The sequence below is a fragment of the Branchiostoma lanceolatum genome, chromosome 4, assembly GCF_035083965.1.
Source record: "Branchiostoma lanceolatum isolate klBraLanc5 chromosome 4, klBraLanc5.hap2, whole genome shotgun sequence".
Lineage (NCBI taxonomy): Eukaryota > Metazoa > Chordata > Leptocardii > Amphioxiformes > Branchiostomatidae > Branchiostoma > Branchiostoma lanceolatum.
This window is the reverse complement of record NC_089725.1, coordinates 31,731,552-31,758,473: the sequence shown is the minus strand read 5'-3', so window position 1 is coordinate 31,758,473 and position 26,922 is coordinate 31,731,552. Positions and strand designations below refer to the sequence as shown.

Genomic DNA, 26,922 nt, shown 5'->3' with positions numbered 1-26,922 from the left:
GTCAGACTAAACCATACGTTTCAACTGATTCAAAAAGATATTTTGTTCTCTTACTCCTATGATATGAAATCGAAATGATGTGAGCTGAAAAATCATGTAAATCTACTTGTATTTTTAGAATCTCAAAATCATAATGATGAATAAATTGTATTTTAGCCTCAACCTAATGATGAGAACAGAACCCTTTCTTCCCCTATATTGCAGAGTGCACTATTCCAAAGATAGAGGGTAGAGGTCAAAGTTATTCCCTATTTTTCGGTAAATATCTGATGCCAAAAGAAGTGTATCATCATAAATATCATAATTAATAAAGAAAGTGATGAAAACTCGAGATTTGTGGTAAATTTTATGAAATTTTGCCATCGGAGAACCCCACTTCCGGCTTCCGGAAGACGTGGCCACCGTGACGTCACTACGAACCTGAGGCCGGTGGTGTGTCCCGAATGTTTCACAAGTTTCCGCAAATTTCCTCCCGACTTCACCTCTGTTCGCCCGTTTACTGGTGCCGTGTGCGGTCCACGTGTACAGGATCCCGTACAGGCGCAGCTGAAGTGAGTACGGGTTCAACTGGAGCCAAAAACATGTCGTATTTGAAGTGTTCAGTCAGCTAAACCGTGTGACAAAACATACTAACACGTATCAAGGAGTTTTTATAGGTTTATATCCAGCTATTACAAACAGAGACTTTACTTCTCGATTATCCTTGGTGTTGTTGGAACTTCATGATCCACAAGTACAGTATATGGTATACGTATCCGGCCATGATTTGCTGTTATATACAATGGGGGAGGGGGGCATTTACTGTAAGTCACATAAGAACATAAATTATAAAGATGAAAATCTCTGTTGAACTCACCTGTTGTAGGCCAGGTAACTTAGGTAAGCAGAAGAAGATAAATGAGACTTAAATTTACTTGTAGGTTTGTGATTTTTGGTGTCCGTTTAAGTTATGTCAATGAGGTTAAAATGCTTGGTTATGTTGTGTATTAAACAATCTGACAACAGCCCCCCTCCCCCATCTAGTCTTCCTGGGTTGTTGTTTTCTGCTTGAAAAGGGAAAGTGTAGGTTTCAGGTGTCGCATTTTATATGATAAACCTTTGACATGCTAAGACAAGAGAAGTGATTTTTTGCCATCAATAATCGGCATAATTGTGTTTTCACAGAGAAAACTTACTGCAGCAAACTCTGCAACAGCAGAAAGTTCCGTGTACAGTTGGATCAACACTGCACGGTGTGCCTGATTGAACTGAGCCTCAGGCACCATCTTCAAACCTCACAACAAGTTCCTCATTTATTACTACATGGACTGCAGGACAGGGGAGTCGGTCTGTATGTGGTTTACTGTCAGGTCCTCGTCTTTAGTTCTGGCACTTCTCAATGACGACCAGGCGGCGTAGGTTTGATTCCGGCGGCTCGAGTAACGGGAACGGCGGAGAACGGACTTCTGTTTCTTCCTCCCCGACGTATGTGGTACCGTCTGCCGATATGTCGTGTCGAGACAGGACCACCGAGTTCATCTCCGCGGTCAAGTCCATGCAGATGAGACAGGTGTGTTGGCAGCACAGGTTTACTTTCACTTTCTGTTTGTACACTGTTGAAGGTGAGGCTGCAATGAGGTGAAGTTATTTTGCCTTAGACACTCTCACTCTCACTCACTCACTCACTCACTCACTCACTCACTCACTCACTCACTCACTCACTCACTCACTAACCCGTTTAGTGTCTGTTGTTTCCCGCCTTGCTGGAGAATAAAACAATTATAAGGTTTTATACCTCTGAAAAGTAGATTGACACTAACAGGTGTGTTGGTAGCAGAGTTTCACTTTCTATTTGCATGCTGCTAACTCATACATTTTTAAGTACATTCTGTCATTTCTTCCTCAGTGACCTACAGTGATCTGCACATACTGTGGTGTAGACAATGGTAGCTCTTCTGGTCCAGTCTATTATCTTAATTGGATCAGTGACATTCATTGGAGATCACTGAGGAAGAATGGCCATTTGAAACGTCTGTTTTTGCATCAATGTTTTGCCCAGCTGTGTTGTATCAAAACTCAGAGAAGCCATGTTGATTTGTATCAATTAAACAAATTTCACCGATCTACAAACTTCAATTTAAAGCTATCAAAAGTATCAATCAGTATATGCATCACAATATTCCACAAACAGTTGGAGCCAGCTTTCCCAAACCGAATCATTTCCTTTCGTGAGAGAAATATAACTATTGCAGGGATCTCCCCAGAAATATAGAGCAGGATGGGGGGAGGGTGTCAAGCATGTAAGATGTGTTGTGAGGGAGGAGGTCTGTTATATTTTGCCTTTCCCAGACACAAATGGAAGTCATTTCCTGCAACTTCAGCTTTACATCTTGTCTACAATTAATGATATTTTAGCAAAATTACCGGGGTAATATTGGAAGAAACACCCTAACTTTGAAAGTCAACAGGATGGAGCTGGGATTAGAACAGGGTGGAGGAGCGGCACTTTTCCATTCTTTAGGGAGACCCCTGTATTGGATGCTTTCACGTGGTGCACTGGTAGCCTTGTGGCGCCAGGTCTGTGTTGGCTACAGGGTTCTGCAGTAGGAAGAATGTTAATATGTTTCTTCTCCTACTACAGCAGGGAGCTGGCCTGAACAGACCTGTATCCAGAGATTTGAGGCAAAGGAGCGACTTTTCACACAGGGCAAAGTGAGTTATCATACTTCTATTGTGATAGGTAATTCACCAACACTGTTAGATGTGTGCAAATGCATTGTAGGTAGTCGGTCTTGTCGCAGGTAAAAAAGTTGGGGTTTTAAGAATGTTAGATTATCTGAAGATTACCGAAGAATGCAAAAGTAAAGCTACAATTCACTGAAACGCAAACAGGAACTCCAAAGTCCAATGAGCCTGTTCACAACTTTCCAACTGCTCATGCACAGTGAGATACATCATGGATAATATGTCAAAGGCAAAGTGCCCTAATTTGTAAACAATTTTTGTCTAGACCATGCTTAACACATGTCCAAACTTGTTTATGTCTCAGGGGCCTTCAACTTTGACATATTATCTACACTGCATTCCGCTGCGCAAGCACAGTTGGAACCATACACAGGCTTACATGTACATGTATATGGCAGCAGATACTAGAATACCGTTGCCGATGACTCCACTGCCAATGACACCATTGAATATACTCTATCTGATTAACAAACCATAAAGTTGCTTTAGCTGCATGTATCTAGATTCTAACAAAACAATCATACAAGAAGAGACTGAACACACAGGCCTTAACCTTTGCCCCATGTTCTGTTACAGGAGGATTGGAAGAGATATCGCCAACACATTTGCCAAGTTAGAAAAACTTACAATACGTAAGTAATCATTTCTCATGTATATATATAAAATCATTCTTTTGATTTACTGGAATCAGTATTTCAACATCTTTCAAGTTGTTAAGATACAAAAAACAATAGGTGTGGTCCAAGATTTTCTGTAATTATCTCGTTCTGGTAACTTTTACTATCATTAATAGCCAGATAGATTATCTAGATTTTTGGAACGAGTAACTCATTGAGCATTTGATAGTCAGTCAAAAGAATTCCATCTGTTAACAGCCAGCAAACTTTTACATGTACAATGTTTTGTCCGTAAAGATACAAACATGGCAGTTTTTTGTTGTCTTCTAATTTCGTCTGAACCTGATCAATAATGACGCTTCTTTTCTCATCCAGTGGCCAAAAGGAAATCCCTGTTTGATGACAAACCTGTGGAAATCCAAGAGTTAACTTATATCATAAAACAGGTCAGTCGAATTGTGGAGTGCTGATGTCTGCTCTCTGTAGGGTTTCCACAAAAATCTTACTGTAAAACAAGATAGATTTTTGTCTGTATACATAGTCAGGTGCATAGCACCCTATACAAATTTTCCTGAATGTTAGAAAAATGATCCAGATAGATGTAAGGGAACAAACACCCTGAATTTGAAAAGTAGATTAGCGGTGCAGCACCGTTATTCCTCAATCTGGGGAAAACGATACACATGTACATGTAGATGTGTAGATTGAGAATATTGGAGCAACATTTTAGCATGATATTGTCCTGTTTTGGATGCAGTGTACATGTAACTGATTGACAATGAGGAAGGAACATTTTTGTGTGCCGTTTTGAAGCAGTATTTTAGTTTTCAGATACATTCATTTATTATCTGTATAAATTTGCTGATGGTGTTACACGTTGTAAGAATGAAGATTCAAATGTATCCAGCATGATTGGTTTCTTACAAGTGCCCTCTGAGCCAAGTTTTACTTACATCTATTATACTTACATACATGTACATGTGTTCTTTTCTTGTTAACAGGATATAGCTAGTCTCAACAAGCAGATTGCAGAATTGCAAGAGGTATGTGTATAACATCATAATGAATACCTGGAACATACAGTTAAACAATATCTAAAGAGAATTTATTCTCTACAACTTGATGATACATGGTGATTTCTTCCTGACATTTCAAGGGACATCCGTCACTCTTCTTTTTCTAGTGACACTGAAGAAGAGTGATGGATGTCACTCAAAATATCCAGAAGTAATCTCCGTATATTGTAAAGTTGAAGAAATTTATTTGTATTTAAACATCATGTTGAATGTGCAACTTGTACATATACGTTTAGGCCCACTTGACCTGCTTTATGCCATTCTAGCTAGTTCAACTTTCCTTTCACTGTTTCAGTCATATGTCTTACCATCCACCTCCAAATTGGTCCCATTCTAGTACATTTTTAACTCTGATACATTGAGAAGTAGTTTGTAGCCCATAGTCATTAAAGGACATGTATTACTTTTCACATGGTATTTTGTAGCTGTGATGTACATGTTGTAGTTGTGTATGATTGTGTATGTATGCCCAAGACCTGTGCTGTAAGCTTATTGTAAGCTTACAACACAGGTCTTGTTCATACATGTTAGTTTGTTCCCCACAATGCTCCATATTTGTGTATCATACACAGAGCCCTCTAAGAAAACAACTTGCCAAAGTTCAGAGGCCAACTGTTTTCTTAAGAAATTAAACAAACTCAGACTCGATCGTCTTCTTTTCCAGTTTGCTCGTTCAAGAGGCAGACAAAATGGCCGCCATGTCCAGTCACATTCCAACAGTGTGGTGGTAGCACTGCAGGTTGGTTTTATTTAAACCTTTGTTTGTTTTCTTCCTTTTTTTTATTCATGAGAAGCTCAAATCGGCCTAGAAAGTCAGAGTTGGACCATGGTTGTGTCTGGTGACAGACTGTTGGTGGGTCCATGGTGCAGGTAGATGTAAAAACTAGTCTCCAACCAGACCCAATAGATTGCAAAGACCGTATCCAACTGGAAGAAGGAGCTTATAGTGCAATCTAAGGTCTGGAACAAGTCGGTCTGAACAAAGGCTATTAACATCTAATTGTTAACTTATCAAACTGTGCTTCTGTAAGTGAGTTTATTACTCTCTGTCCGCACGGGCGTGCGGCGCCATGCCGGGCTGACACCTCCAGGCCGCGACTGAGAGGCCGTTCACTTGGGCAGAGCTGTACCGCGAAAATTAAACTTCCCAGGAAAAATAAACTAAATGTTGCCAACAGAAAAGACTTGGCCTCTTTTTCAAAATCAATCTGTTACGAAGATCGCTACCAAAACTGCTTCAATCGTCACAAAATGCGATCAATTTTGACCAGTTACGTCGGAACTGTAAGGGCAATTCCCGCCATGTGGTCACGTGGAATCTTGCAGTTAATCTCTAGTAATAGTGGCTTGAACCCGAAACAGTAAACATTGTCTACGAATGTTTTTGTAAGAACGGTTTTCCATGATGCCACAAACATCGCCGATGGGTGAAAGAAACTGCTATTGTGAGAGCTTTTTACTAGGCTCAACCAAGGCGCGAACCTCCCACTGGGACGTGCGCGGGTGACTGGGCTTGGTCATAAAAAGATTAGTACCCCGGACATTCGTACGGCTGTTAGCATTACAACGAGGAGGGGCAGCGGCACCTTTATTGAATAGAAATGCTCCGCCCTGTTTGAGTTGTAGCAGACCTTGGGTTGGTTATGAAAACTCCTTCTGCCTGTTGGATACGGTCTTTGCCAACCCGTAGGTCTGCTTGGAGACTAGTAAAAACCTCTTAAGTGTAACTTGATTGTTATTTACATTGTGGGTCAACCTTGAAAACGATAACAAAGATAAAAGAAATAACAAAATTTGCACAAATTATAAATTGACACAGCACAAAAAGACCCTAAAAATAACAGAGATTAAATTAAAATTGTTTATAGATATAACATCTAATGATGGGGGATCCTTTCTTTTCAGTCGAAGCTGGCCACGATGTCCAACGACTTCAAGTCAGTGTTGGAGGTTAGAACAGAGGTGAGCAGCAGTTTCACTTCTATGGAAGAGCTGATTACATGAATGTGTATGTAGAGTTGATAAGCTACAGACTTAAATGTTCATTCAGGTCTTTGAGTCAACTCAACGATGACCAAAAGTGACCAACTTAACAGTTTATAACAGACAAGGTTTTCATAGCTACATGGTCAGTCCCTGTGGAAGATTTTCTCTTCTACATTGTATGTGAGAAGTTGCAAACCCTTGGTATATCCGTGCATTAATATTTTTTCATGCATGGGTTTTTGATATGTTAGGAATTAAAAATTAAAATGATGTCTGTTTTGGTCATGATTATGGTACACAGGTCCACAGCCAACAGAAAAGAAAGCTACCGGTAAAGTGTAATCATGACACATTTTCCCATTGTAGAACCTGAAGCACCAGAGGTCCAGAAGAGAACAGTTTTCTCAGGGACCGGTCTCCTCCAGTATGCCTCCGTCCACGTACAAGGCACCCAATGGGGAAGGTAAGGACGTCCTGCAACCCTATATCTTATATATGTATTACTCAAAAACATCGTCAATCATGGCCTTTAGACCTTCTCCACACCATGGCTGGGAGTTAAGCCCCTGTCACACATAGCCTACCATGGCCTCCCGACCTTCTCCAGACCATGGTTGGGAGTCAAGCCCCTGTCACACATAGCCGACCATGGCCTCCCGACCTTCTCCAGACCATGGTTGGGAGTGAAGCTCCTGTCACACATAGCCGACCATGGCCTCCCAACCTTCTCCAGACCATGGTTGGGAGTCAAGCCCCTGTCACACATAGCCGACCATGGCCTCCCAACCTTCTCCAGACCATGGTTGGGAGTGAAGCTCCTGTCACACATAGCCGACCATGGCCTCCCAACCTTCTCCAGACCATGGTTGGGAGTGAAGCTCCTGTCACACATAGCCGACCATGGCCTCCCAACCTTCTCCAGACCATGGTTGGGAGTGAAGCCCCTGTCACACATAGCCAACCATGGCCTCCCGACCTTCTCCAGACCATGGTTGGCAGTTAGTCGTGAGCAAAACATTATCTGTAGTTGGGGTTTAGTTGGCGAAGTTGCCTACTAGTCTTAAAAACTCGTCTGCACAAGATGACTGTATATTGTGAGAAATTAAAGTGTAGACAGTGGCAGATCATCCGGCTATGAACCAATAAAACCCAGGTTCAATCCCCAGTGGAGTACCCGGACATGCACCCAGACGTTGTGCCCTTGGGAAAGGCACTTAACACACATTTCCCATGTCCTAAGCCCAGCAGTAGGGTTTGGGTTGGCGTTAGGAAGGGCATCCAGCCCTAAAAACTCTTGCTACAAAAAAGGACTTGCACTTGATGAGGAGTTCTGGGGCTTCCCCATCCATGTGCAAGCACGTCTAACCCCCAGATGATGGGGAACAAAAGACGTTGAATTGGAGAGAGAGAGAGAGAGAGAGAGAGGAAAGTCATATTCTGCTTGGATGCTATTGGAGGAGCGAACTGTTTTCCCCTTTGATTCAAGAAGGACTAGAAAGTAGAATAGGATGGATTCCAGGCAAAGGAGTGTCACAGGTTAAACTGGCTGGTATGCATTGCTGTGTACACCTAATAGGTGCAATGCATAAGCAAACTGCTAGGTGGTGCTTCGTGCATTGGCCTGTTGAAAATATCCCGACTGGCCTATCCCTATTGACATTAAGATCACGTACATGTAGGCTGATGTAGCTGTAAAGAATATGTACATACATGTACATGTAGAAGCCGCATTGCACTACTACTAGCTACTTGAAAAAGCATCATGCTTCACCTCAATTGAAGATGCTTTACTTTTTTTAAAGGCTAGTGTATTTGGCTGTACCAAGCAATGTCCTATCTCATTGTGAACCACACCACAATCTCAATTGATTATATATAATCTACAACCAGGAAATGTGGAAGTCATCTGATAGAAAGGTCAGCACAATGATTAAAGGGTATGTCGGACGGATAGTCTGCTTATTAAGTTAAGGTGCATCTCACGTCAAACAGAGGTAACTGGAGGGCAAAGACATTTCTGCGGAGGCCTGGCTCCATTCTAGTTGTCGTGCGATCCACCAGATATTTGAGAGGAATGTAATAAACAGCGGAGAGGGTTTACTGAGTGTCAGTCACCGGGGCCGTAAAATCTACATGACATTTATAAGACAGACTGCTACTGGTGTAAGGTTAGGCCTTGGGAAAAAATGTTGTGTTTCCGATGACAGTCCTGAAAAATTAGGGTCGGTACATTGTAGGTAGGGTTTATAAATGACTACGAGTCTACAAAGATGTTTGTTTGGTGAACTGATTTTTATCACCTGAAAGATGCAAAACTAAGAGTTGAAATGGTTCCCAGTGCATTCCCCCATAGCTGCTGTACAGATAACAAGATGTACTAGGTTGCCGGGTCCACCTCTTTGATGGACTAAAAGAAAGAAAATGAGTGTTGCATGTAGAAATTGTCTGGTGCAGGTGATTTTGAATGGCACCTACCCTGCAGGTAGGTGTGCATAGTCCAGTGGTTAGCAGCCCTGCCTCTGGATCTAGAAGAGTAGATGTCATGAGTTTGATTCTGGCTGTGTCGCTCACGCACACTCATTCAGGCTACCGGAAAGGGTTGCAGTCCTTGGGACGGGACAGTAAACTGTTGTCTGCTTTTCATTGTGCTTGTCGAAAAGAGCTAGGGGAATATCAGTACAATGAACCTGTCAAAAACTATACATAGCATCTGTCTTCTCTGTCACAACCTATGGAAGAATAGCTCTTCAGTGATTTACTTTCACCTGCCCCATTGCAGAAAAAAAGTACAAGCTGTATTTCAAGCCCTGTACATACACTCATTCACTCACTCACTGTCCGGTTTAACGTCTTCTGTTTCCCATCATCTGGGCGATTGACGTACATGTAATGCATTGCCATCTTGTTACTCTCCTTATCCATGAGGACAACATCTGCCTGATGCGATTTAAGTATAGAGAATCTACTGAAGAGAAAGTTGACTACATGTAAGTGTCACTTGTCAGGTGCCTAAAAGCTTTGTGACATTTACAGACATGTTATTATCCTCCAATTTACCTGACAAGAGCATAGTGCTGTCACCGTCAACTAGAGAGAAATGTTATACTTCAGACCTTGCCATCCCTGTTGTTGTCCAGAAGTCTAAATGTCATAGTGCAATACTCCACCCCCTCACACCCACACACTGCCATTAACAAGTTTTTAGTGCTGTTACTCTTTAAGGCTAGGATACCATCAGGATAATTTGTAGCATGGTAATTCAGTTATTTTCTTGGGGGCTTGATTTCGCAGTAATGTAGGTGGGGAAAGGAGGTTTTCACGATTTTTTGTGTAGTACAAAAAGAGAAAATGTGTGATTGTGTCGTCATGGTCTTGCAGTCGAGAGGTCACTGTGAAAGTTACAAAAAGAAAACCACCCTTAAGACTTGCAGTAGCTACATGTATGGATAGTTTGTAAAGAACATACAAAATGTAGTTTGAGGGGTGGCAGGGTGGTCTTGTGGTTGGGTTGTCGGAAGGTTCTTGGATTGAATCCCTAGCAGGCAGCAATGTTGTGCCCTTGGGAAATGATCTTAAAACCTTTTGTAAGGTGTCCTCATCGATGAGGCAGCCCGTACTTGAGGAGAGCTACGCCTCAAGCATGTTAAGGAACCCACCACACTACATGTATGTAGTTACCAGGGAAGCAGGGTGTCCTCTGAGCGTCTCCTGAAAAATGAGGACTTATAATACGTTGATGAAGGTTAGACATCCAGGTAATAAGATACACCAAAAATAATTACTCAAGCAACTGGATAAGATTTTGAAACAGTCAGACGTTTCAGACAGTATCCGCTGTCTTTCGTCAGTGACTAACGATAGGACTGAGAACACCAGGTTTTATACCAAAACTCTGAATAGATATGTTAATGAGGTTAAGACAATTTAGGATGACTTATAATTTCCATGTTTTCTTATTGTGGGGTGTACAGAAAATACCCTGGCACCCTGTCCCTGATAGCCAGGTCATCCTTTGTTTCTGTTGCTCTTTTTCCTCAGCTGGAGGGTCCATCCTGTTGCTACGCCAAGAAAATAATTACTCAAGCAACTGGATAAGATTTTGAAACAGTCAGACGTTTCAGACAGCATCCACTGTCTTTAGTCACTGACGAAAGACAGTGGATACTGTCTGAAACGTCTGTTTCAAAATCTTATCCAGTTGCTTGAGTAATTATTTTCTTGGCGTATCTTATTACCTGGATGTCTAACCTTCATCATCCTGTTGCTAGATGAGACCAAATGTTTCTGATTTGTCTGGTGTTGAAATGTCTGACTGTTTCAAAACTTTATCCAATTGCTTGAGTAACTATTTTTGGCGGATTTGTTTGATGGTTTAAAATCGTTGCCTCATCTCTGTTGCCTTTCTTTTATGATACCTCAGCTGGAGGGTCAATCCTGTTACTAGACGAGACGAAGGCTATCCAGTCTGGCGAGGTGGCCATCGACATGGACGCACTGGAGAGGCAGAGACACCAGAGACAGCTGCAACTCGTCGAGGAGGATGTGAGTTTGTTTGCTTGTTTATTTGTTTCTTTGTTTGTTTGTTTTGACGTACATAACTAGAAAGCTGGCTTATACTTTCATAACACACAAGGTCAGTATTCAGAGATCCACACGAAGGGAATGTTATACATGCAATGCTGGTCAGTTAAGTTTTAGAGGCACAGGGGGAGTTTTAAAAAATCAACATGTGGGAGGATACAATGTACTCTCGTAGACAGCCCCATGTTCTGATACCCTTACGTTCCGACAATTTTAGGATTAGGGCAGGGGAAGGCGGAACATAGGGGTGATGGAATATAGTGGTGTAACCATTTTCTCAACTTCTGGTGCATTTCACATTGAAATGTGTGTTTTCTTGGGGCGGGTAGGACATTAAGGGCCATGAACCTCTGTGAAATATTCACAACAATATGGTAATGATGACATAAAAACAATACATCACAGTGTATTCAATATCACCCTTGGTCCCAACCTGTATCATTGAGAGACAGAGGCCCCAGAGACAGCCGCAACTCAAGGATGTCGGTGTTTCAAACACTGCATGGAGAGAACTTGTGTAGTGATGACATTGCTGCAGTACATAGAAGAGTTGACAGAGGGCATTGGTGTTCATTTATGACTGACAGCTACATTAATTACATGTAAAAATGGTCCAAATCCACCAGTAGGACATTTCATTCTTGAGGAAACACAGAAATATCAAATTTGCAAAGGATATGAATAATTTTGTTGTAAATGTAGTTAACAGTAGTTAAGGTAGCAGAACACAGTTTTTTGCCTGTGGAGATTTACATGGTTAAGGACCCCGGAGTGAGTAGGTTCGACGCCTTAAGATTTGTAGCAGGGTGCACAAGGAAATTACAAGAATCAAATATGTTTGACTTCGGGGTACAATCTGCAAAATATGTGAAAATGAGCGGTAACCATATCAGCTTTGTCAAGTTCTGGAACGCACTACTTTATACCCGAACTACTATTGACCACAGGGGTCGCGGAGAAATACTGTTTTATGCTACCTTAACTGTAGTTAACGTTGTTGCCCCCCTCCCCCATCTGTAGGATGCGTACATCCAGGAGCGGGCGCGGACGATGGAGAACATCGAGTCCACGATAGTCGAGCTGGGCTCCATTTTTCAGCAGCTGGCCACCATGGTCAAGGAGCAGGAGGAACAGGTGCAAAGGTGAGGATATGAAACAAGCCTTCGTTTGGTGTCGCAGTACCATACTAGTAATGGCAGGGTGTTTGGCCCAGAACCCAGAGGTCAAGGGTTCAAATCTCCTGGCTTGCCCCGTTGACGCTGTCCCCCTGAGAAAGGCACTTCACACGATTTTCCTCACTTTACTGAGGTGAAAATAAGCACCTAGCTTCGGTTGAGGACGTCCCTCAGATAGGACGTTAAATGGAGGTCCCGTCTTTGAGGAGAGCCACACCTTGTGCACATAAAAGAACCCATCACACTTATCGAAAAGAGCAGGGGTCCTTCCTTGTGTGAGTGGATCAGCCCAGCCCTGGTTTGGAACTATGACCCGGCATTAATAAATTGCGTGTAAGATTTCCTTGAGATCCCCAAAACTGCTATAAGAGAGGGGTTTTTTTTCCTTTGATGTTTCAGCTCACTTGCAGGAGTTTGAAATTGTCATGCCAAAGTAATTCTATACCTGACGGGAGCACATGTATTTTTCATGTGTATGCTGTCCAGTGCCACAATATAAGGCCCATTGACCTACATTGTATAACTGTTAATGAGAAATAGATTGCAGAAGATGAGGAGCATTGAACTGAGAGCTATGCATCATCCACAAGTATTCAGTACAAAGGCCATTGACCCCAAAACAAGTCTGGAAAATTACACCAAACAACAGAAATAGCACCTAAGACTAGGTAAGCAATAAATTACAAAAGAGGGCCATTGAGCTGTAGAACTAGGCATGGTGGCACTTCATCCAGAAGTATTCTTCAGTTTTGTGTCTATCCAGAGATCATTGACGCCAAAACACCAAACAACAGGAATAGCAGCTAAGACTAATTGAGTGAGCAGTAAATTACAGAAGAGGGGCATTAAATGGAGAACTAGGCATGGTACTTCATCCACAACGATTCAGACTTCTGTCGTTCCACAGGCCAATGACCCCAAGACAAGTCTGAAAAATTACACCAGACAACAGAAATAGCACACAAGACTGTGTGAGCAGTAGATTACAAAAGAGGGACATCAAATTGCAAACGAAGCATGGTACTTCATCCACAAGTATTCAGTTTTGTGTCAGTCCACAGGCCATTGGCCCCAAAACAAGTCTGGAAAATTACACCAGACAACAGAAATAGCGCACAAAACTGTGTGTGAGCAATGAATTGATTAGAAAAGCGGGGCATTAAACTGAGAACTAGGCACCTGGTACTACATCCAGAAGTGTTCAGTCCTTTGTCAATCTAAAGGCCATTGACCCAGAAACCTAATTTCCAAGCCAGGAATAAATGTCAGAAGCCTGGATGATCCCAACAACAACAGAAATAGCACCAAGGCCAGTCTGCCTTTCATCATGAGGCCATGTTGATTTGATTTTATGGATGACATCCTCTGGGAACCCCAAACCTGATGCGAATGTGCAAATAAAAAAAAAGTTAAGCAACTTATAGCAGTCAGAAGCTCTGCCGAAACGTTAGCAGGTGAGAATTACTGGTTGTGTAAAAAAGAATCTCCTATATTCTACTAACCAGATGAAATTATTTTCAGGAAAAAAATTTGCTTTCATTATGAAATCAATGTGGTCAAGAAGGTTGAACAAATGACTTAACACAAATGACTAAACACAACGAGTATGGTACAGTATACCGAAATATAGGTTCTTCTTTTTTGCTCTTTCAAAACCTTTTTTGACTTTGGAAATGATTTTGGCATTAGCATTGTTTTCCAATATTTGTTTTGCAATTTACGGCATATATTTGATCATTTTGCAGATACTTTGTATGATTAACAGCATGGTGGAAAACTGTTTTTTATTTTTGGAATCAGACGAAAATTGTTGCGTGCGCGGATGTCATCCATATAATCAGATCAACCAGGCCTGATTGGTAGAGATGTAGTCCTGGCTGTCTGTGGATCATGATCAGGGAAAATTGAATGCTCGGCGCCACAGATGCGCTTCAGTAGAGATGATTGTCTCTCAAATTGCGCACAGCGCGGATCTCTGACAAAAAATGTATGGCAAACCAATTTGATTTGTTGTTTTGATTTGTTGTTCACGAATTTGAATCTCAACCTTCATTAAAAAAAACTAGGTGGTTCCATTGTCTTTTTGAGGCTGTAGGGGCAATGGGTTGTTATCCACTGTGTCTAGGACACGGTATTGAAAGGCAGAGCCCATCCCTCTCCTTCCACTGCCTTTTACCTCCCCAACCGAAGTCAGGTACGCATTTTTACACCTGGTTGGGAAGTGAGGAAAGTCCTTGCAATAAATAATTAAATCATAGGAGATTAATGTTAAGTGCATTTCCCAGTGGTATAATATCAGTGGCATGTCATCAGGGGATTCAAACCCAGGACCTCTGAGTTCTGGCTCAAACAACCTGACCGTTACACCAACACGACATGATATACATGTACATGTAAACCCACAGACCAGAAGCAGCTGGAGATCTGCCATCAAACCTTATGCAAAATGCAAGCACATCCAACCCTCGCACAACCAGGGAAAAGTGACATTTAAAGGGATACATAGCGAGGCTGGTGTGTTACGCTGTAGCTAGGGCGGTTATTCCGACTGTAAAGATACAGATACAGGTATAGTGAATGAACAAGTCTAGACAATAATGGGAAGGTCTGTATGTTGGTCTAACACAGTTTCAGGTAGTGAACACGGTCAGATTGAAGTTTTCCTCCCAGCTGTCTGTTTTTATCTTGACCATTTTATCATGTATATTGCAGGCTGGTGAATAATACCATTTACTAGGCTTTCCAAAGTGATATGAGGGATGATCTCTCCTACACATCACTGTAAAATGGAAAGAAATGCTTCTACTTAAGTTCTAGTGAAACATAATGTTTGATTGAGTGAACACGGTCAGATTTAAGTTTTCCTCCCAGCGGTCTGTTTTAATCTTGACCATTTTATCACACATGTATATAATTGCAGGCTGGTACAGTGAGTGAGTGTGGTGAATAATACCATGTACTAGGCTTTCAAAAGTGATATGAGGGATGATCTCTCCTACACATCACTGTGTACTGCTTTATTTAGAGCTCAACATGACTGCTTTTAAAAGACGTGGAGATAAATTTGGGGTTGCGGGCTGTAAGTTGGAGCAGTAAAATGTATCAGAATTCCATGTAAGTGGTTATTGTCCCAGCTCACAGCAAGTTTGAAGATTCCCCATAAATGTCAGCATGCCTGCGTGGGTGTCTGTGTGGGTGGATGTGACATTACTCAAGGCCTACGGAAAAAATGGTGTGTTTTTAGGTTACGGCCCTGAAAAGTTATAGTGGGTAGGAAAGGGATTTTTATGACTACAGTACTTGGATTCTGTGTTAAATTTTCATCATTCAGATGTCAGATGCTAAATAAATTTCATGTCCCTTGCTAGAGGTCGACGAAAAAAAGGCTAGGGTCAGCACGTTTTTCCTGGGGTTACTGTGAATGCAGAAATGTTCGTGGTGGTATTATGTTGTACAATTTTCGTGGTGAACTCTCTACCGCAAATTTAAAGCCACCGCGAAAAGCCATTCCATTGCATAGTGCTACTATTGTTTCAAATATGAACTCAAAACTCTTTCTCCCTACCGCGAAATTAAAGCCCCACGAATATTTCTGCATTCACAGTCGTCGGGCTAATGGAAACACAACATTTTTTTTCTTGGGCCTCATCCGCTGTCCCAAATACCAGCCAGGCCATGACTGTATAGATGGTTATTTGATGGCATATCTCTTATAACCTTCTCTGCACTGATATCGAATTTTGGAATAATGTTTCTATCCAAAAAAGATGCAGTTTTGCTTGCTGGTGGCCTCTGGGATCTGAAAAAGAAGTAGATAGTAGATCGATAATTTGAAAGAGTGCCTTGACCTCAAGCTTATCACATGTGGTTTTGAAAATAGCTAGGAAAGACTTGTGAAGATATCCTTTGGAGGGCTTTTCTCGTGTAGTTGAAATTGTTTTTCTTTGCTTAAGTTTTATTCACTTGCTATCAAAATAGATGATGGCTCTCTGCCTTTAACTTTAGTACATTTGAGCAGTTTGAATGTGTCAAGCAGCTGTTTAAGTGAATTCCTTTAGATGATGTGTGACCATAGTAATATTGCCCATGGTAAATTTTAACAATCCAAAATGAAACTTTGTCAACATATAATGCTACATAAAGTCCCTGTGTTTCCCATTGTACATCAAGCGTTGCCTTTTCCCCCAGGGAAGATCTTGATAAGTCTCAACCAGACTAACTACACCGACTGATAGAATAGCAAGATTTAGCCAAATAGGGAGAATGATTTGGCAGGGTAACATTTGCCAGTATGATTTTCCCCAAGAGGAAATGATATCCTTACCGTAGACTCTCTCTCTTGCCAATCATTCACCATATTTCTGCTGGTTCCACTACTGTAATTCTTGATTTGTTAATGGTAACGTAATTTTAGCTACCTTAATGGTCACTAGTCAACCGCTAAGATTTCATAATCGCAAACATTTGATCTAGCATTTGGGACAGTGATGTTTGGAGAACCCTGTAGAGAAGAGACAGATGGCCACGAAGCTCTGCCTGCATTCTCCTCGCCATTAACCTGATAACACCTCCCTTTAGCCAGCCTGTAACCTGAAGCCACACCGAACCAACTCTATACTGTAAATGCATTTAAGTTTCCATGGTTTTTATTTCACTCTAAGGGGAAAATGGAGTGTTCACGGTGGTTTTAAGTTTGCTGCAGTGCTATAGTCACATACTGTTACAGTATTGGACAAAAATGTTCGTGGTGGTTTTAAATTTGTGGTGAAACGGTTGTCGCGAAAACTGCAAACATAAAATCACCGCGAACATTGCCGCATTTGCAGTATGTGACAGGAACGCATGTATTTTTCATGTGTATGCTATCCTGTGCCTCAATATAATCGTAAGGCCCATTGACCTATAACTGTTAATGAGAAATAGATTGCAGAACTACATGTAGGCACGGTGGTACTTCATCCACAAGTATCCAGTCCTGTGTCCATCCGGAGGCTATTGACCCCAAAACAAGTCTGGAATAAGACTGAGTACACCGAAATCGCACCCAAGACAGCCAGTGAGAAGTAAATTCTCCTTGCCATTAATGGTTAACCTGATAACATCTCCCTATAGCCAGGGTCTAACCTAAAGCCTCTTGTGGAACATGTAGCAGTCTCCTGCTTACATTCTCTGGCCATTACCCAAAAGCTGATAACATCTTACTCTAGCCTGCTCCCCACAGTGTCCAATCATGTTGTACTTCATGTACAGTTACGAGTAAGACTGTGACTGTGAGAGTTCACTCAAGGAGAACCCACCTACACTTGCCTAGAGCCTGCTGTGGTACACACATCTCTCTTCTCCCATCACGGTCTTTAGGCCACACCAATTTAATTTCTTGGTTAATGGATTTTTTGAAAAACTGCTAAATTCAACATGAAAACAAAATCTCCGAGGAAAGTCTGTACTTTTGGTACACACAATATCAGGGTGTGAACAGGGTCAGGTGCAAGTTTTCACCCCAGCCTTCTGTTTTCATGATTTTTTAATTAAAAAATTAAAATTAAAAGAAAAATTCATTAACCAAGAAATTAAATTGGTGTGGCCTTAACTACATGTACCACTAATGCATCGAGGAAATTTAGGCATGGAATTACTATTTATTGTTACTTGCAAGTTGTTAGAACTTTTCATCCATGATTTGGAGAAAGTTGTAAATATTTGTGTGCATAATGATTGTGTGCAAATACCCAAGATGGTACAGTTACTGAAAATAAGTGGAACCAAGTTACAGCAATTTCAGAGTTATCATTAGAGCCAAGTTTCAGGAATTTTAGAGTGGTAATCAAATTAAACATGTTGAAGTGCACTTCTTTTATGGCATAGTGGGTGTAGTTCAGAGACAAATAGCTAGGATATTCACCTGCAATATGGTTATCTTAGATTATTGTTAGAAAGAAGTTCTAGCAATTTTGGAGTAGTTCTAATAATCAAATTGAAAAGAAATTCTTTTAGAGACATATCATTTACCAGCCACAGCAATGTTTCACCCACGATTATGTGACAAATTTCCCAGCAATCTGTGTCCCAGAATTGTATGGTGTAGCAATTATGTAGTGACAAGGAAAATCGAAAGAAATGCCTCTACTTAAGTTCTAGTGAAATATGATGTTTGAGATGGACTGAGAGCTCTGCCCAAGCTGTGCCAACATGTTAATGGAAGTTTTGGCAGGCTTGGGTACGCATCAGCCTCTGTGTAAAAATAGCCAATAACGACACTCAAATCTTGGCAGCTACGATGTACATTTACTTGAAATAGATGGGTTTATTTTCATGGTGACATTTCCACCAAAAAAGTCTTGACACTACTGCAGGTATGCATTTCCACTGCACTGCTACAGTAACTGTACTACAAGATTTTCAAAACCGTAAACTTGAAACACAGCAAAAACCTCTTTTTGATGCCTACCACCAAATTATTCCCCACAAAAATAACTGAATTTATTGCAAGTGAAGCTTCAACACCATTATCAGCATGTTAAAACAGACCGGTGGCCTAGTGGGTCGAGTGTTCGCCTTGCATCATCAGTTCGAACCCCGGCCGGGTCATACCAAATACTCTGAAAATGGTACATACTGATTTCTCTGCTTAGCATTTGGGAAAGAGTATGGTAGTTTAACACTACCAGTGGACTAGCCCCCTGCTGTAGTGACTTACACAAAGCTGTGTGGCCCAGGGCTGCCGAAACGGAGATGGGCGCCACTTTATGAATCGTCTGTTGTGGGGAGAACTTTAACTTTTTTAACTTTAAAACAGAAGCACTCATGTCTGATGTGTACCAACAGTAACTTTTAAACTTTTAAATTACTTTCTCTCTGTATAAAGGTATGGATATCTAGATCATGTCATTGATTCCTGTTTTGCAACCTTGAGGCTAGTCTGATTTTATATGACTTTCTTTCTGACAATGTTATATTTGATGATTTATCACATGTACCACTCTTAGAACTGATACTGTAAATGCATTTAAGTTTGCGTGGTTATAATTTCGCGGTAGGGAGAAAATGGAGTGTTCGCAGTGTTTTTAAGTTCTTGTTTGAGACAATAGTAGACAAGGGGGTAGGAGGGAAAAAATATCACGGTAGTTTTAAGTTCGCGGCGAAGAGCTTACCGCAAAAACCGTGAACATAAAAACCACCGTGAACATTTTTGCATTTACAGAATGTCCTGGTTGTGAAAACAAAAACTGCATATCAAATGCCCGATCCCGCCCCATGGTCCCACTATCCAGGTGACTCCCCCAGTGGGATGCTTGAGAATGAGCACCCAAGGCACGTGTTTGAAAGGTTGTTTCCAAAATGGACATGCTATTAGAAGTGGTCTCCAGATTTCAGTAGTCGCCACTTGAACCTCTGCATGTGCTGACATGATGATTCAGTAGCTGTAGGGTTCGGTGGGAAGGGTGAAAGATACGTGTAGATTTGGACCACAAAGGGTTAGATGAAAAATTGTCCAAAGCAGGTTCTAAAGGTAGCGTGCGTAGTCCAGTGGTTAGCGATCTTCCCTCTGGAACTAGAAGCCCCGGGTTCGATCCCGGCTGTGTTGCTCACCCAACATGTACGCTACCGGAAAAGGTCGCAGTCCTTAGGACGGGACGTTAAGCCGTGGTCCACTGTTCATTGTGCTTGTCGAAAAGAGCGAGGGGAATTTCCCCGGTACAATGAACCTGCAAATACTGTATATAGCGTCTGTCTTCTCTGTCACGACCAGTGGAAGATTAGCTCATCTGTTCATTGAGTTCATTTGAGCTAAACTGGTTCGAGATCACTTTCCTCTCCTTTTCCTTTCCTAAAGGAAATTAAGAAAGAGGAAAGGCTTGCACATACATTCAATATTTGTAATTGCACAAAGTGATTCAATCAGTCAGTCAATCAATCAATCGTCCGCATCCATGAACTGCTGATGCTTGGCGGCTGTAGACATCCTCTTCGGGTTGTTCTTTTTTCGGCACTGGACCTTCAGTTGACTCTGGTGACCCCTAGCTCTCTGGATGTGTCAGATGTTTGGTCCTCCCACTGACAAATCTATTGGCCTTGAAAATTGTTTTCTCAAGAATGGTGCAAACAAACACACACACACACAATTGCACATACATGAACCCATTGAGATATCCTGAAGTGGGATTATGTTCCTTCCCTGCAGGATTGATGACAATGTTGAAGACACGGTGCTGAACGTGGAGGCAGCCCACAGAGAGATCCTAAAGTATTTCATAGTCAAACAAATAAACAAGATGTTCCCTCCCCGCAGGATTGATGACAACGTGGAAGACACGGTGCTGAACATGGAGGCGGCGCACTGGGAGATCCTGAAGTATTTCATAGTCAAACAAACAAATAAACAAACAAATAAACAAATGTTCCTTCCCTCCAGGATTGATGACAACGTGGAAGACACGGTGCTGAACGTGGAGGCAGCGCACGGGGAGATCCTGAAGTACTTCCAGTCCATCTCCTCCAATCGCTGGCTCATGATCAAGGTGTTCGGCGTGCTCATCGTCTTCTTCATCATCTTCGTTGTCTTCTTGGCGTGATGGGGGAAGCGTCGCCATGGCAACGACACACCTGAGTTGTACATCCATTTGTGATTAAGGCCGCACCAATCTAGTTTGTCGGTTCTCAGACTTTTTAAAAATATACCTTACTGGAAAAACATAATGTGAAACAAAGCTTGAGGAGTCTTAGTGCACTCTGTTTTATGGAGTGATTATAGTTGTATTCCAGTTTTCCTCCCTGCCCTCTGCTTTTATGATGTCTGCTTGCTGTACTTTCACCTTAAAATGTCTGAAAACCAAGGAAATATATTGGTGGGGCCCAAGGGTAGCCATTTGTTAGGTGCCGTTTCAGAAAAAAAATGGATCTGCCTTGTAGTGTTTAGGTTTTACCACCGTGAAGATGTAAGATGCATATCTCCCCCTCTGGCGAATGGGCTGATGAAATGGTGCTCCCATTAACTAACAGCCCTTTTTTTACACAGAGTCGCTACTGGGGGCTGAGATATTTAACCTGGAAAAACATAATTGCCCCCAGGCCCTCCACAGACGACATGCCGAATGAACGTTTGAACTTTTGGTATTACAAAAGAAATGTACATGTAGACATGATGTGGATTTTCAGGGTTAACTGTATGATGCAAAAGACTGTTAGAGGATGTAAAAGCACATCAGACATCAAAGTTCTGTTGGCCAAAAATGTTGGAGATCTATGGTGATGATCACACAATGACAAGCACAATATAACATTTTTCGTCATTAAACTTAAATGTAACTACTGTTTGTCTCAGACCTAGATTTTGTTGCCATTCGACTCAGCCGCTGTTGTCCATTCTATGTGTATGCCTGTGTTAGGACATGGCATTATGACATTATGGTATGAAAATTGTGAAATTATCAGATCCTGCTTTATACATGGTGTTCTTTAAAAGCTCCGTGTGGAAATGGTCGATGGAAAATGCCTTTATCTCCACTGTAAAACCAAAATCAATTTTCTTGTAGCCGCCTGTGACGAGTTCAAGTCATGGAAACACTGACCAATAAATGTGGTGTATAGAAGATACTGTATCTGGGAGAGCAAGGCAGGGCATGTTGTGACTCTTATTGACAAATTGATTTTGGTGTAAAAAGAAGTTCCCTGTACAACGATGAAGAGATATATCATGGGTAATGTTTCATATTTATTGTTCAAATCCCACAATGTGGTATTGTGATGTATGCTTCCACAGTATGTGAAGTGTCCACACCAGAGCAGAATGGAGGAAGCTTATGTATGTTTCTGTGGTTTTAAAAAAAGCACCAGCAAATGGTAGGAAGGGGTGGGCAACGAGAGATTTTAGACTTTCTGAAAGTAAGAACGATTTTGAAAATATGGGCTAAACTGGTTGTATTTAGTGCATGTAGTATGGAGACAAAATTTCTATGGACTTCGTCAGCAACTTATTTGTCACGATATATTTACTATGTAATACAGGAATAAGATGGGAGACATGTCTTGGTCAGGAAGTATGTGTAATTTCTATAAACTTGTACTAAGATCATTTTCTGTAGTCAAAAATAGTTTGAACGTTTCATGGAAATGGTTCAAATCCTTTGCTCTTCATCCAAAAATGTCCGTTTATTCCTGGAGTATTGTGATGACGTCATGCTGCTTGGTTGAAGATGTAAAAGAGGAGTTAAGGTCCTGAGTCTGTTCTCCTGTATAGTTCCTTTTCCAGAAGGTGCCACGATGGAGTCTACTGCCGCGATGTTATAAGCTTCAACTCTTGTCAGCTCACAAACATGTAATTATCGGCTGTACATCCGCCTGTAAATATTAAAGAATGACAATTCCCGCCAAGGTCTCTGAGCAGGTTTATTGTTCGATTCGCTGTGAGGTGCGTTCAGATGGATGCGTGCGGACCGTCCAATTTCACGTTAGGAGGATGTTGAAATTAAATATTTGTCCAAGAATCCCAGAGACCGTTTCTTTCTCAGCAGCCAATGGAATCTGGAGAGCACCAGCGGCTGCAGAGGTATTTGGACTAACGTTACGGATGATTCGATCAGCAGCTAACCACAGCCCCAATATGCCTAGCCTCCGGCGAGTAATAAATTACGCTCAGTGTGAAGCACAGATTAGTCTAATCTTCAAGATAGCACTGCTGCTGTGTTGGGAAGCCGTCCAGTACACAAGTGATTTCAAGCACAGCGCGATGGCGGCTGTATTTGGCTCTAACAGATGTGCTGTGAACACTCCCCGCCGGTTCACTGATTTGTTTTTTCTTCTTTCTTTCTAAAAAAAAAGAAAAGAAAATAGAAAAATAGATAAGATAACGGTGCATTGGTATCCATGGACGGGTAAAGAAACATGTTACATGCGCCCGTGAGTCTTCTTGAGACTTGTTTTACGTAGTTTTTGGACAGACAAGGGCGGCGTGGCACTGCACTCGAGTTTGTCACAACTTATTTCAACAGTGCCACGTACAGAGAACAGTATACCCAATTCTACACCTGGGTGAAGTGAGGAAAGTCGTGTTAAGTGCCTTTCATAAGGGCACAACATCGGTGGCGTCAGGGGATTGGAACCCGGGACCGCTGGGTTCTGGGCCGAACACCCTGCCGTTACGCCACACGAATCCACTTGAGAGTTTGCTCGTGTTTTGTCTGTCCTTGGACCGTAACATCTGCAGCTTCACTGCGGTACGTCTGGTCTCCATTTAGTAAGGAGCCGGAATCACTCTCCGCTAAAACTCCATTTCTTCTTCTTTTCTTTCTAGAAACGGAAACTACACAATGGCGATGCACTAAAACGATGCAGATCGCGTTTGCCAGGATAAAGCATTAAGATAAAGATAAGATATTTATTCGTGGCAATGAAGTATGAAATAAAAAAATGAAGAGGAACTTTAATTTCGCGGCAGTCCACAGCAGTAGCAAATGGGTAAAGAGTGATTGCTGTAATGCATGGTTCCGTGCTTGTGAGTTACGGAGGTCAGAAAGATGATGATGACGACGAAGACGACGACGACGATGATATTCAATCTTGGAAATGTCGGTATATCTGTGTCTATGAGTAGTGATCATAGATTGTAACCCATTTGCTATATGTTCCCACCACTATGGAGGTGGTCCTGTCCCTGGTGCTGAAATCACAGCAGTAGCACCCAGTGGGCTTTCCGCGTCAGCCACCCACGTTTCCTGCGTTTCACGAGATGGTTCTTTGTTTGAACTAGCGGGGCTGCTGCCTAAAGCAGCTTTTCACTCTATGAGGGGTGTCAGGGGTCACCATGGCGGGAGCATCGTCCTTCCCAGGCTTCGTCGGCCAGCTCTAAATTCTACGTTCCCTTTCCATGACCACCAACTACTTAGTCCTCATCTGCCTATCTTAAACCTTCATGAAACCTGCTGGACTGTTTTAGTGTGAAAAAGAATCTTTTAGCACTTTAAATCGCATTTTGTTTGGTTCGACGCTTGCAGTGGGGAGGGCATGCCCCTCACCATGGAGGTATTGTACTCTTATTTTCTTTATATTACTGTGCCTGTAAACACTCTCGAATTCGGTTTATTTTGTGCTTGATTGAGGTCGAAATTATTTGTGTATATATAGTATCTTTTGTGAGTAGATATTTGCGATTATTCTTAGTGGTATTTATTGTATTCTAGTGGGTCACTGGACAATGCGAAATTAGCATACGAAAGCGCTGGCGCGCCCGAGCGAAATAGTTTAAATTACCACCGTGTTTCTCTTCGAAATGGCATTGATGATGTCGGGATTAGATATTTCCAAATGCTATAAAACCAATAACACTTCCTGTGTAAAATTGGCAGTAATAGCTGTTCTGATTTTGTACTTTTCTAAGTCGGCAATCCGTAGTAATGATTCGTGTAACGACGCTGTAGCACTTCGACAGACACCATCTCTGGCTGTATCGAAGTATGTTTACGTTCTGCATCAGCTGTTAGCTGTCCGTAGTAAACAGGCCAACAGTATGCAGATCCCAGGAAGGAAATGTAGCAAGTTTCAGTTTTGTGCATTTGTATTATTGCTTTTGTCCGGTGATATTCCAGTAAATCCTGGTCCTAGTAGTCGAACTGTTAAAGACCCATGTGGTGAATGTCGTAAAGATGTAAGGAAAGGAATTGAATGCCAGACATGCTTTACATGGTACCATCAAAGTTGTTCAGCTATGTCACACACAATGTTTCAATGTTATGTTGAAAAGAGTGACCTGGAATGGTCGTGCTTCAAATGTGAATGTGATCGCCTAAACTTTCCCGAAAACCTTAATATGTCGAACGCCTCTCTGGAACAAATGCCTTCCACTTCTTGTCCACCTAAGAAAGGACAAAAAAAAGGTCTCATGTTGGCTCATCAGAATATTCGCAGTCTTCCAGCAAAACATGCTGATCTAGAAATCCTTGCTTCAGAAAGTAGAATGGATATAATTGGCTTAACCGAAACCCACCTGAGCGAAGATTTCCCAGATGATACCATACAGCTACCGGGGTACTTTCTTCTCAGGAAGGACAGGGGGTCAAGACATGGGGGTGGGGTGGCATTCTACATTAAGGACTCTATATCCTTCAAAGAAAGAAGCGATCTTACTGTTGAGGGTTTGGAGGCCCTGTGGATTGAGTTGACCCCCCCTAAGTCAAAACACCAACTTGTCTGCTGTGCATACAGACCACCCACTGATGAACATTTCTTCGAGCGTTTCAGAGAGTCTCTTGACAAAGCGTCTGATACGAATATGGAAATGACAATCATGGGTGACCTAAACTGTGACTTTCTGAAGGACAAGGGGCCTGTCGAGGATCTCAGGTTCTTGTGTGATGCTTATGACCTTAGTAACCTCATAACTGAACCTACAAGAGTGACGGAAGGGTCTTCTACCCTTATTGACGTCATTTTAACATCTAACCCAAGTAAACACTCGAACAGTGGTGTTTACAAGGGGTCACTTAGCGACCATCACCTTATCTTCACATATCGTGGAATAAAGACACCAAGGCCACCGCCTAAATACATATCTACAAGAATCTTCAAAGGATTCGATGAGGGAAAATTTAGGGAAGATTTGGCCAAAGTTCCATGGAACACTATCAATGCTTTAGATTCCGTGCAAAGTATGTGGGTAACATGGAAATCGCTTTTTGAAACCGTTTGCAACAAACATGCACCTCTCAAAAAGTTCCGTGTAAGGGGAGAGGACTGTCCGCCGTGGCTCACCCAAGATATACGCGAGCTAATGTCGCTTCGTGATAAGGCGAGACACACGGCTGAGTCGACCCAGAGTCGAACTGACTGGGAAACTTACAAACAGTTGCGTAATCACACCAAGCGTACGATGATCTCGAGCAAGCGAACCTACCTGAATGACAAAATCAACAGCGGTAATATCAATACCATGTGGAAATCATTAAAGTCTCTATTAGGTAAGACCAAGTCATCTAATATTTCATGTCTCAAAGATGAAAACGGGGATATGTGCTCGTCGCCACTGGAAATTGCCCATGAACTAAACAAGTATTTTGGTACGGTTGCCGAAAAGTTAGCACTGAGTATTGACAAGGGAATGTCACTTCTCAGTCCATTGCAATTTGTTCACCGTTGTTTGGAGCGTTTCACCTTCAGCCGTGTATCAACTGAGTTTGTCCAACAAGAACTCCTTGCTCTGAAAACGGACAAGGCTGTTGGTCTAGACCACCTTAACAACAGATTGCTCAAGTCAGCAGCAGTGATCATTGCACCATCTCTAACGGGCATATTCAATGAATCTTTGCTTAGAAGTGAGTTTCCAGAGGACTGGAAACAGGCACGCCTATCACCAATACACAAAGCAGGGGATAGAGCTACACCAAATAACTATAGACCGGTCAGCATACTACCAGCTGTCTCAAAAATACTTGAAAGAACAGTACACTCCCAAGTGTACGAGTATTTGACAGTAAACAGTATTCTTACGGAGGCCCAGTCTGGCTTTAGGCCTGGTCATTCCACACAGTCCGCAGCGCACCTTCTCACTGAGAAGTGGTACAGTGCTATGAATGCTGGACAGCTGACAGGGGCGGTTTTTATAGACCTGTCCAAGGCGTTTGATACGCTCGATCATAAGATCCTACTCCAAAAGATGTTTTGCTATGGTATACAGGGGGAGGCACTGGATTGGTTTACGTCTTACCTATCAAGCAGGCAGCACTGTACTGCCGTAAGTGGAGCTACCTCTGATTTTCATCAAATGCAATATGG

The 26,922-nt window shown here is 42.0% G+C and overlaps 1 protein-coding gene across 1 annotated transcript; it reads left to right on the top strand.

The window, feature by feature from the left end:
* The first annotated feature begins 380 nt into the window (after positions 1-380).
* LOC136434033 (syntaxin-5-like) lies at positions 381-22,525 on the top strand. The gene is made up of 12 exons (XM_066426688.1): positions 381-551; positions 1,165-1,549; positions 2,621-2,691; positions 3,301-3,356; positions 3,717-3,787; positions 4,343-4,384; positions 5,082-5,156; positions 6,323-6,379; positions 6,770-6,866; positions 10,824-10,945; positions 12,005-12,126; positions 20,573-22,525. The coding sequence occupies exons 2-12, from the start codon at positions 1,379-1,381 to the stop codon at positions 20,730-20,732; spliced, it is 1,044 nt and encodes a 347-aa protein (XP_066282785.1). The 5' UTR covers positions 381-551; positions 1,165-1,378; the 3' UTR covers positions 20,733-22,525.
* Positions 22,526-26,922: the final 4,397 nt, after the last annotated feature.

Excerpts from the sequence above, each read along its gene's own strand:
- LOC136434033 (XM_066426688.1), top strand. The coding sequence starts at position 1,379 with ATGACGACCAGGCGGCGTAGGTTTGATTCCGGCGGCTCGAGTAACGGG. Across the intron at positions 10,946-12,004 it reads TGCAACTCGTCGAGGAGGAT|GATGCGTACATCCAGGAGCG; the intron begins GTGAGTTTGTTT and ends CCCCATCTGTAG. Across the intron at positions 12,127-20,572 it reads CAGGAGGAACAGGTGCAAAG|GATTGATGACAACGTGGAAG; the intron begins GTGAGGATATGA and ends CCTTCCCTCCAG.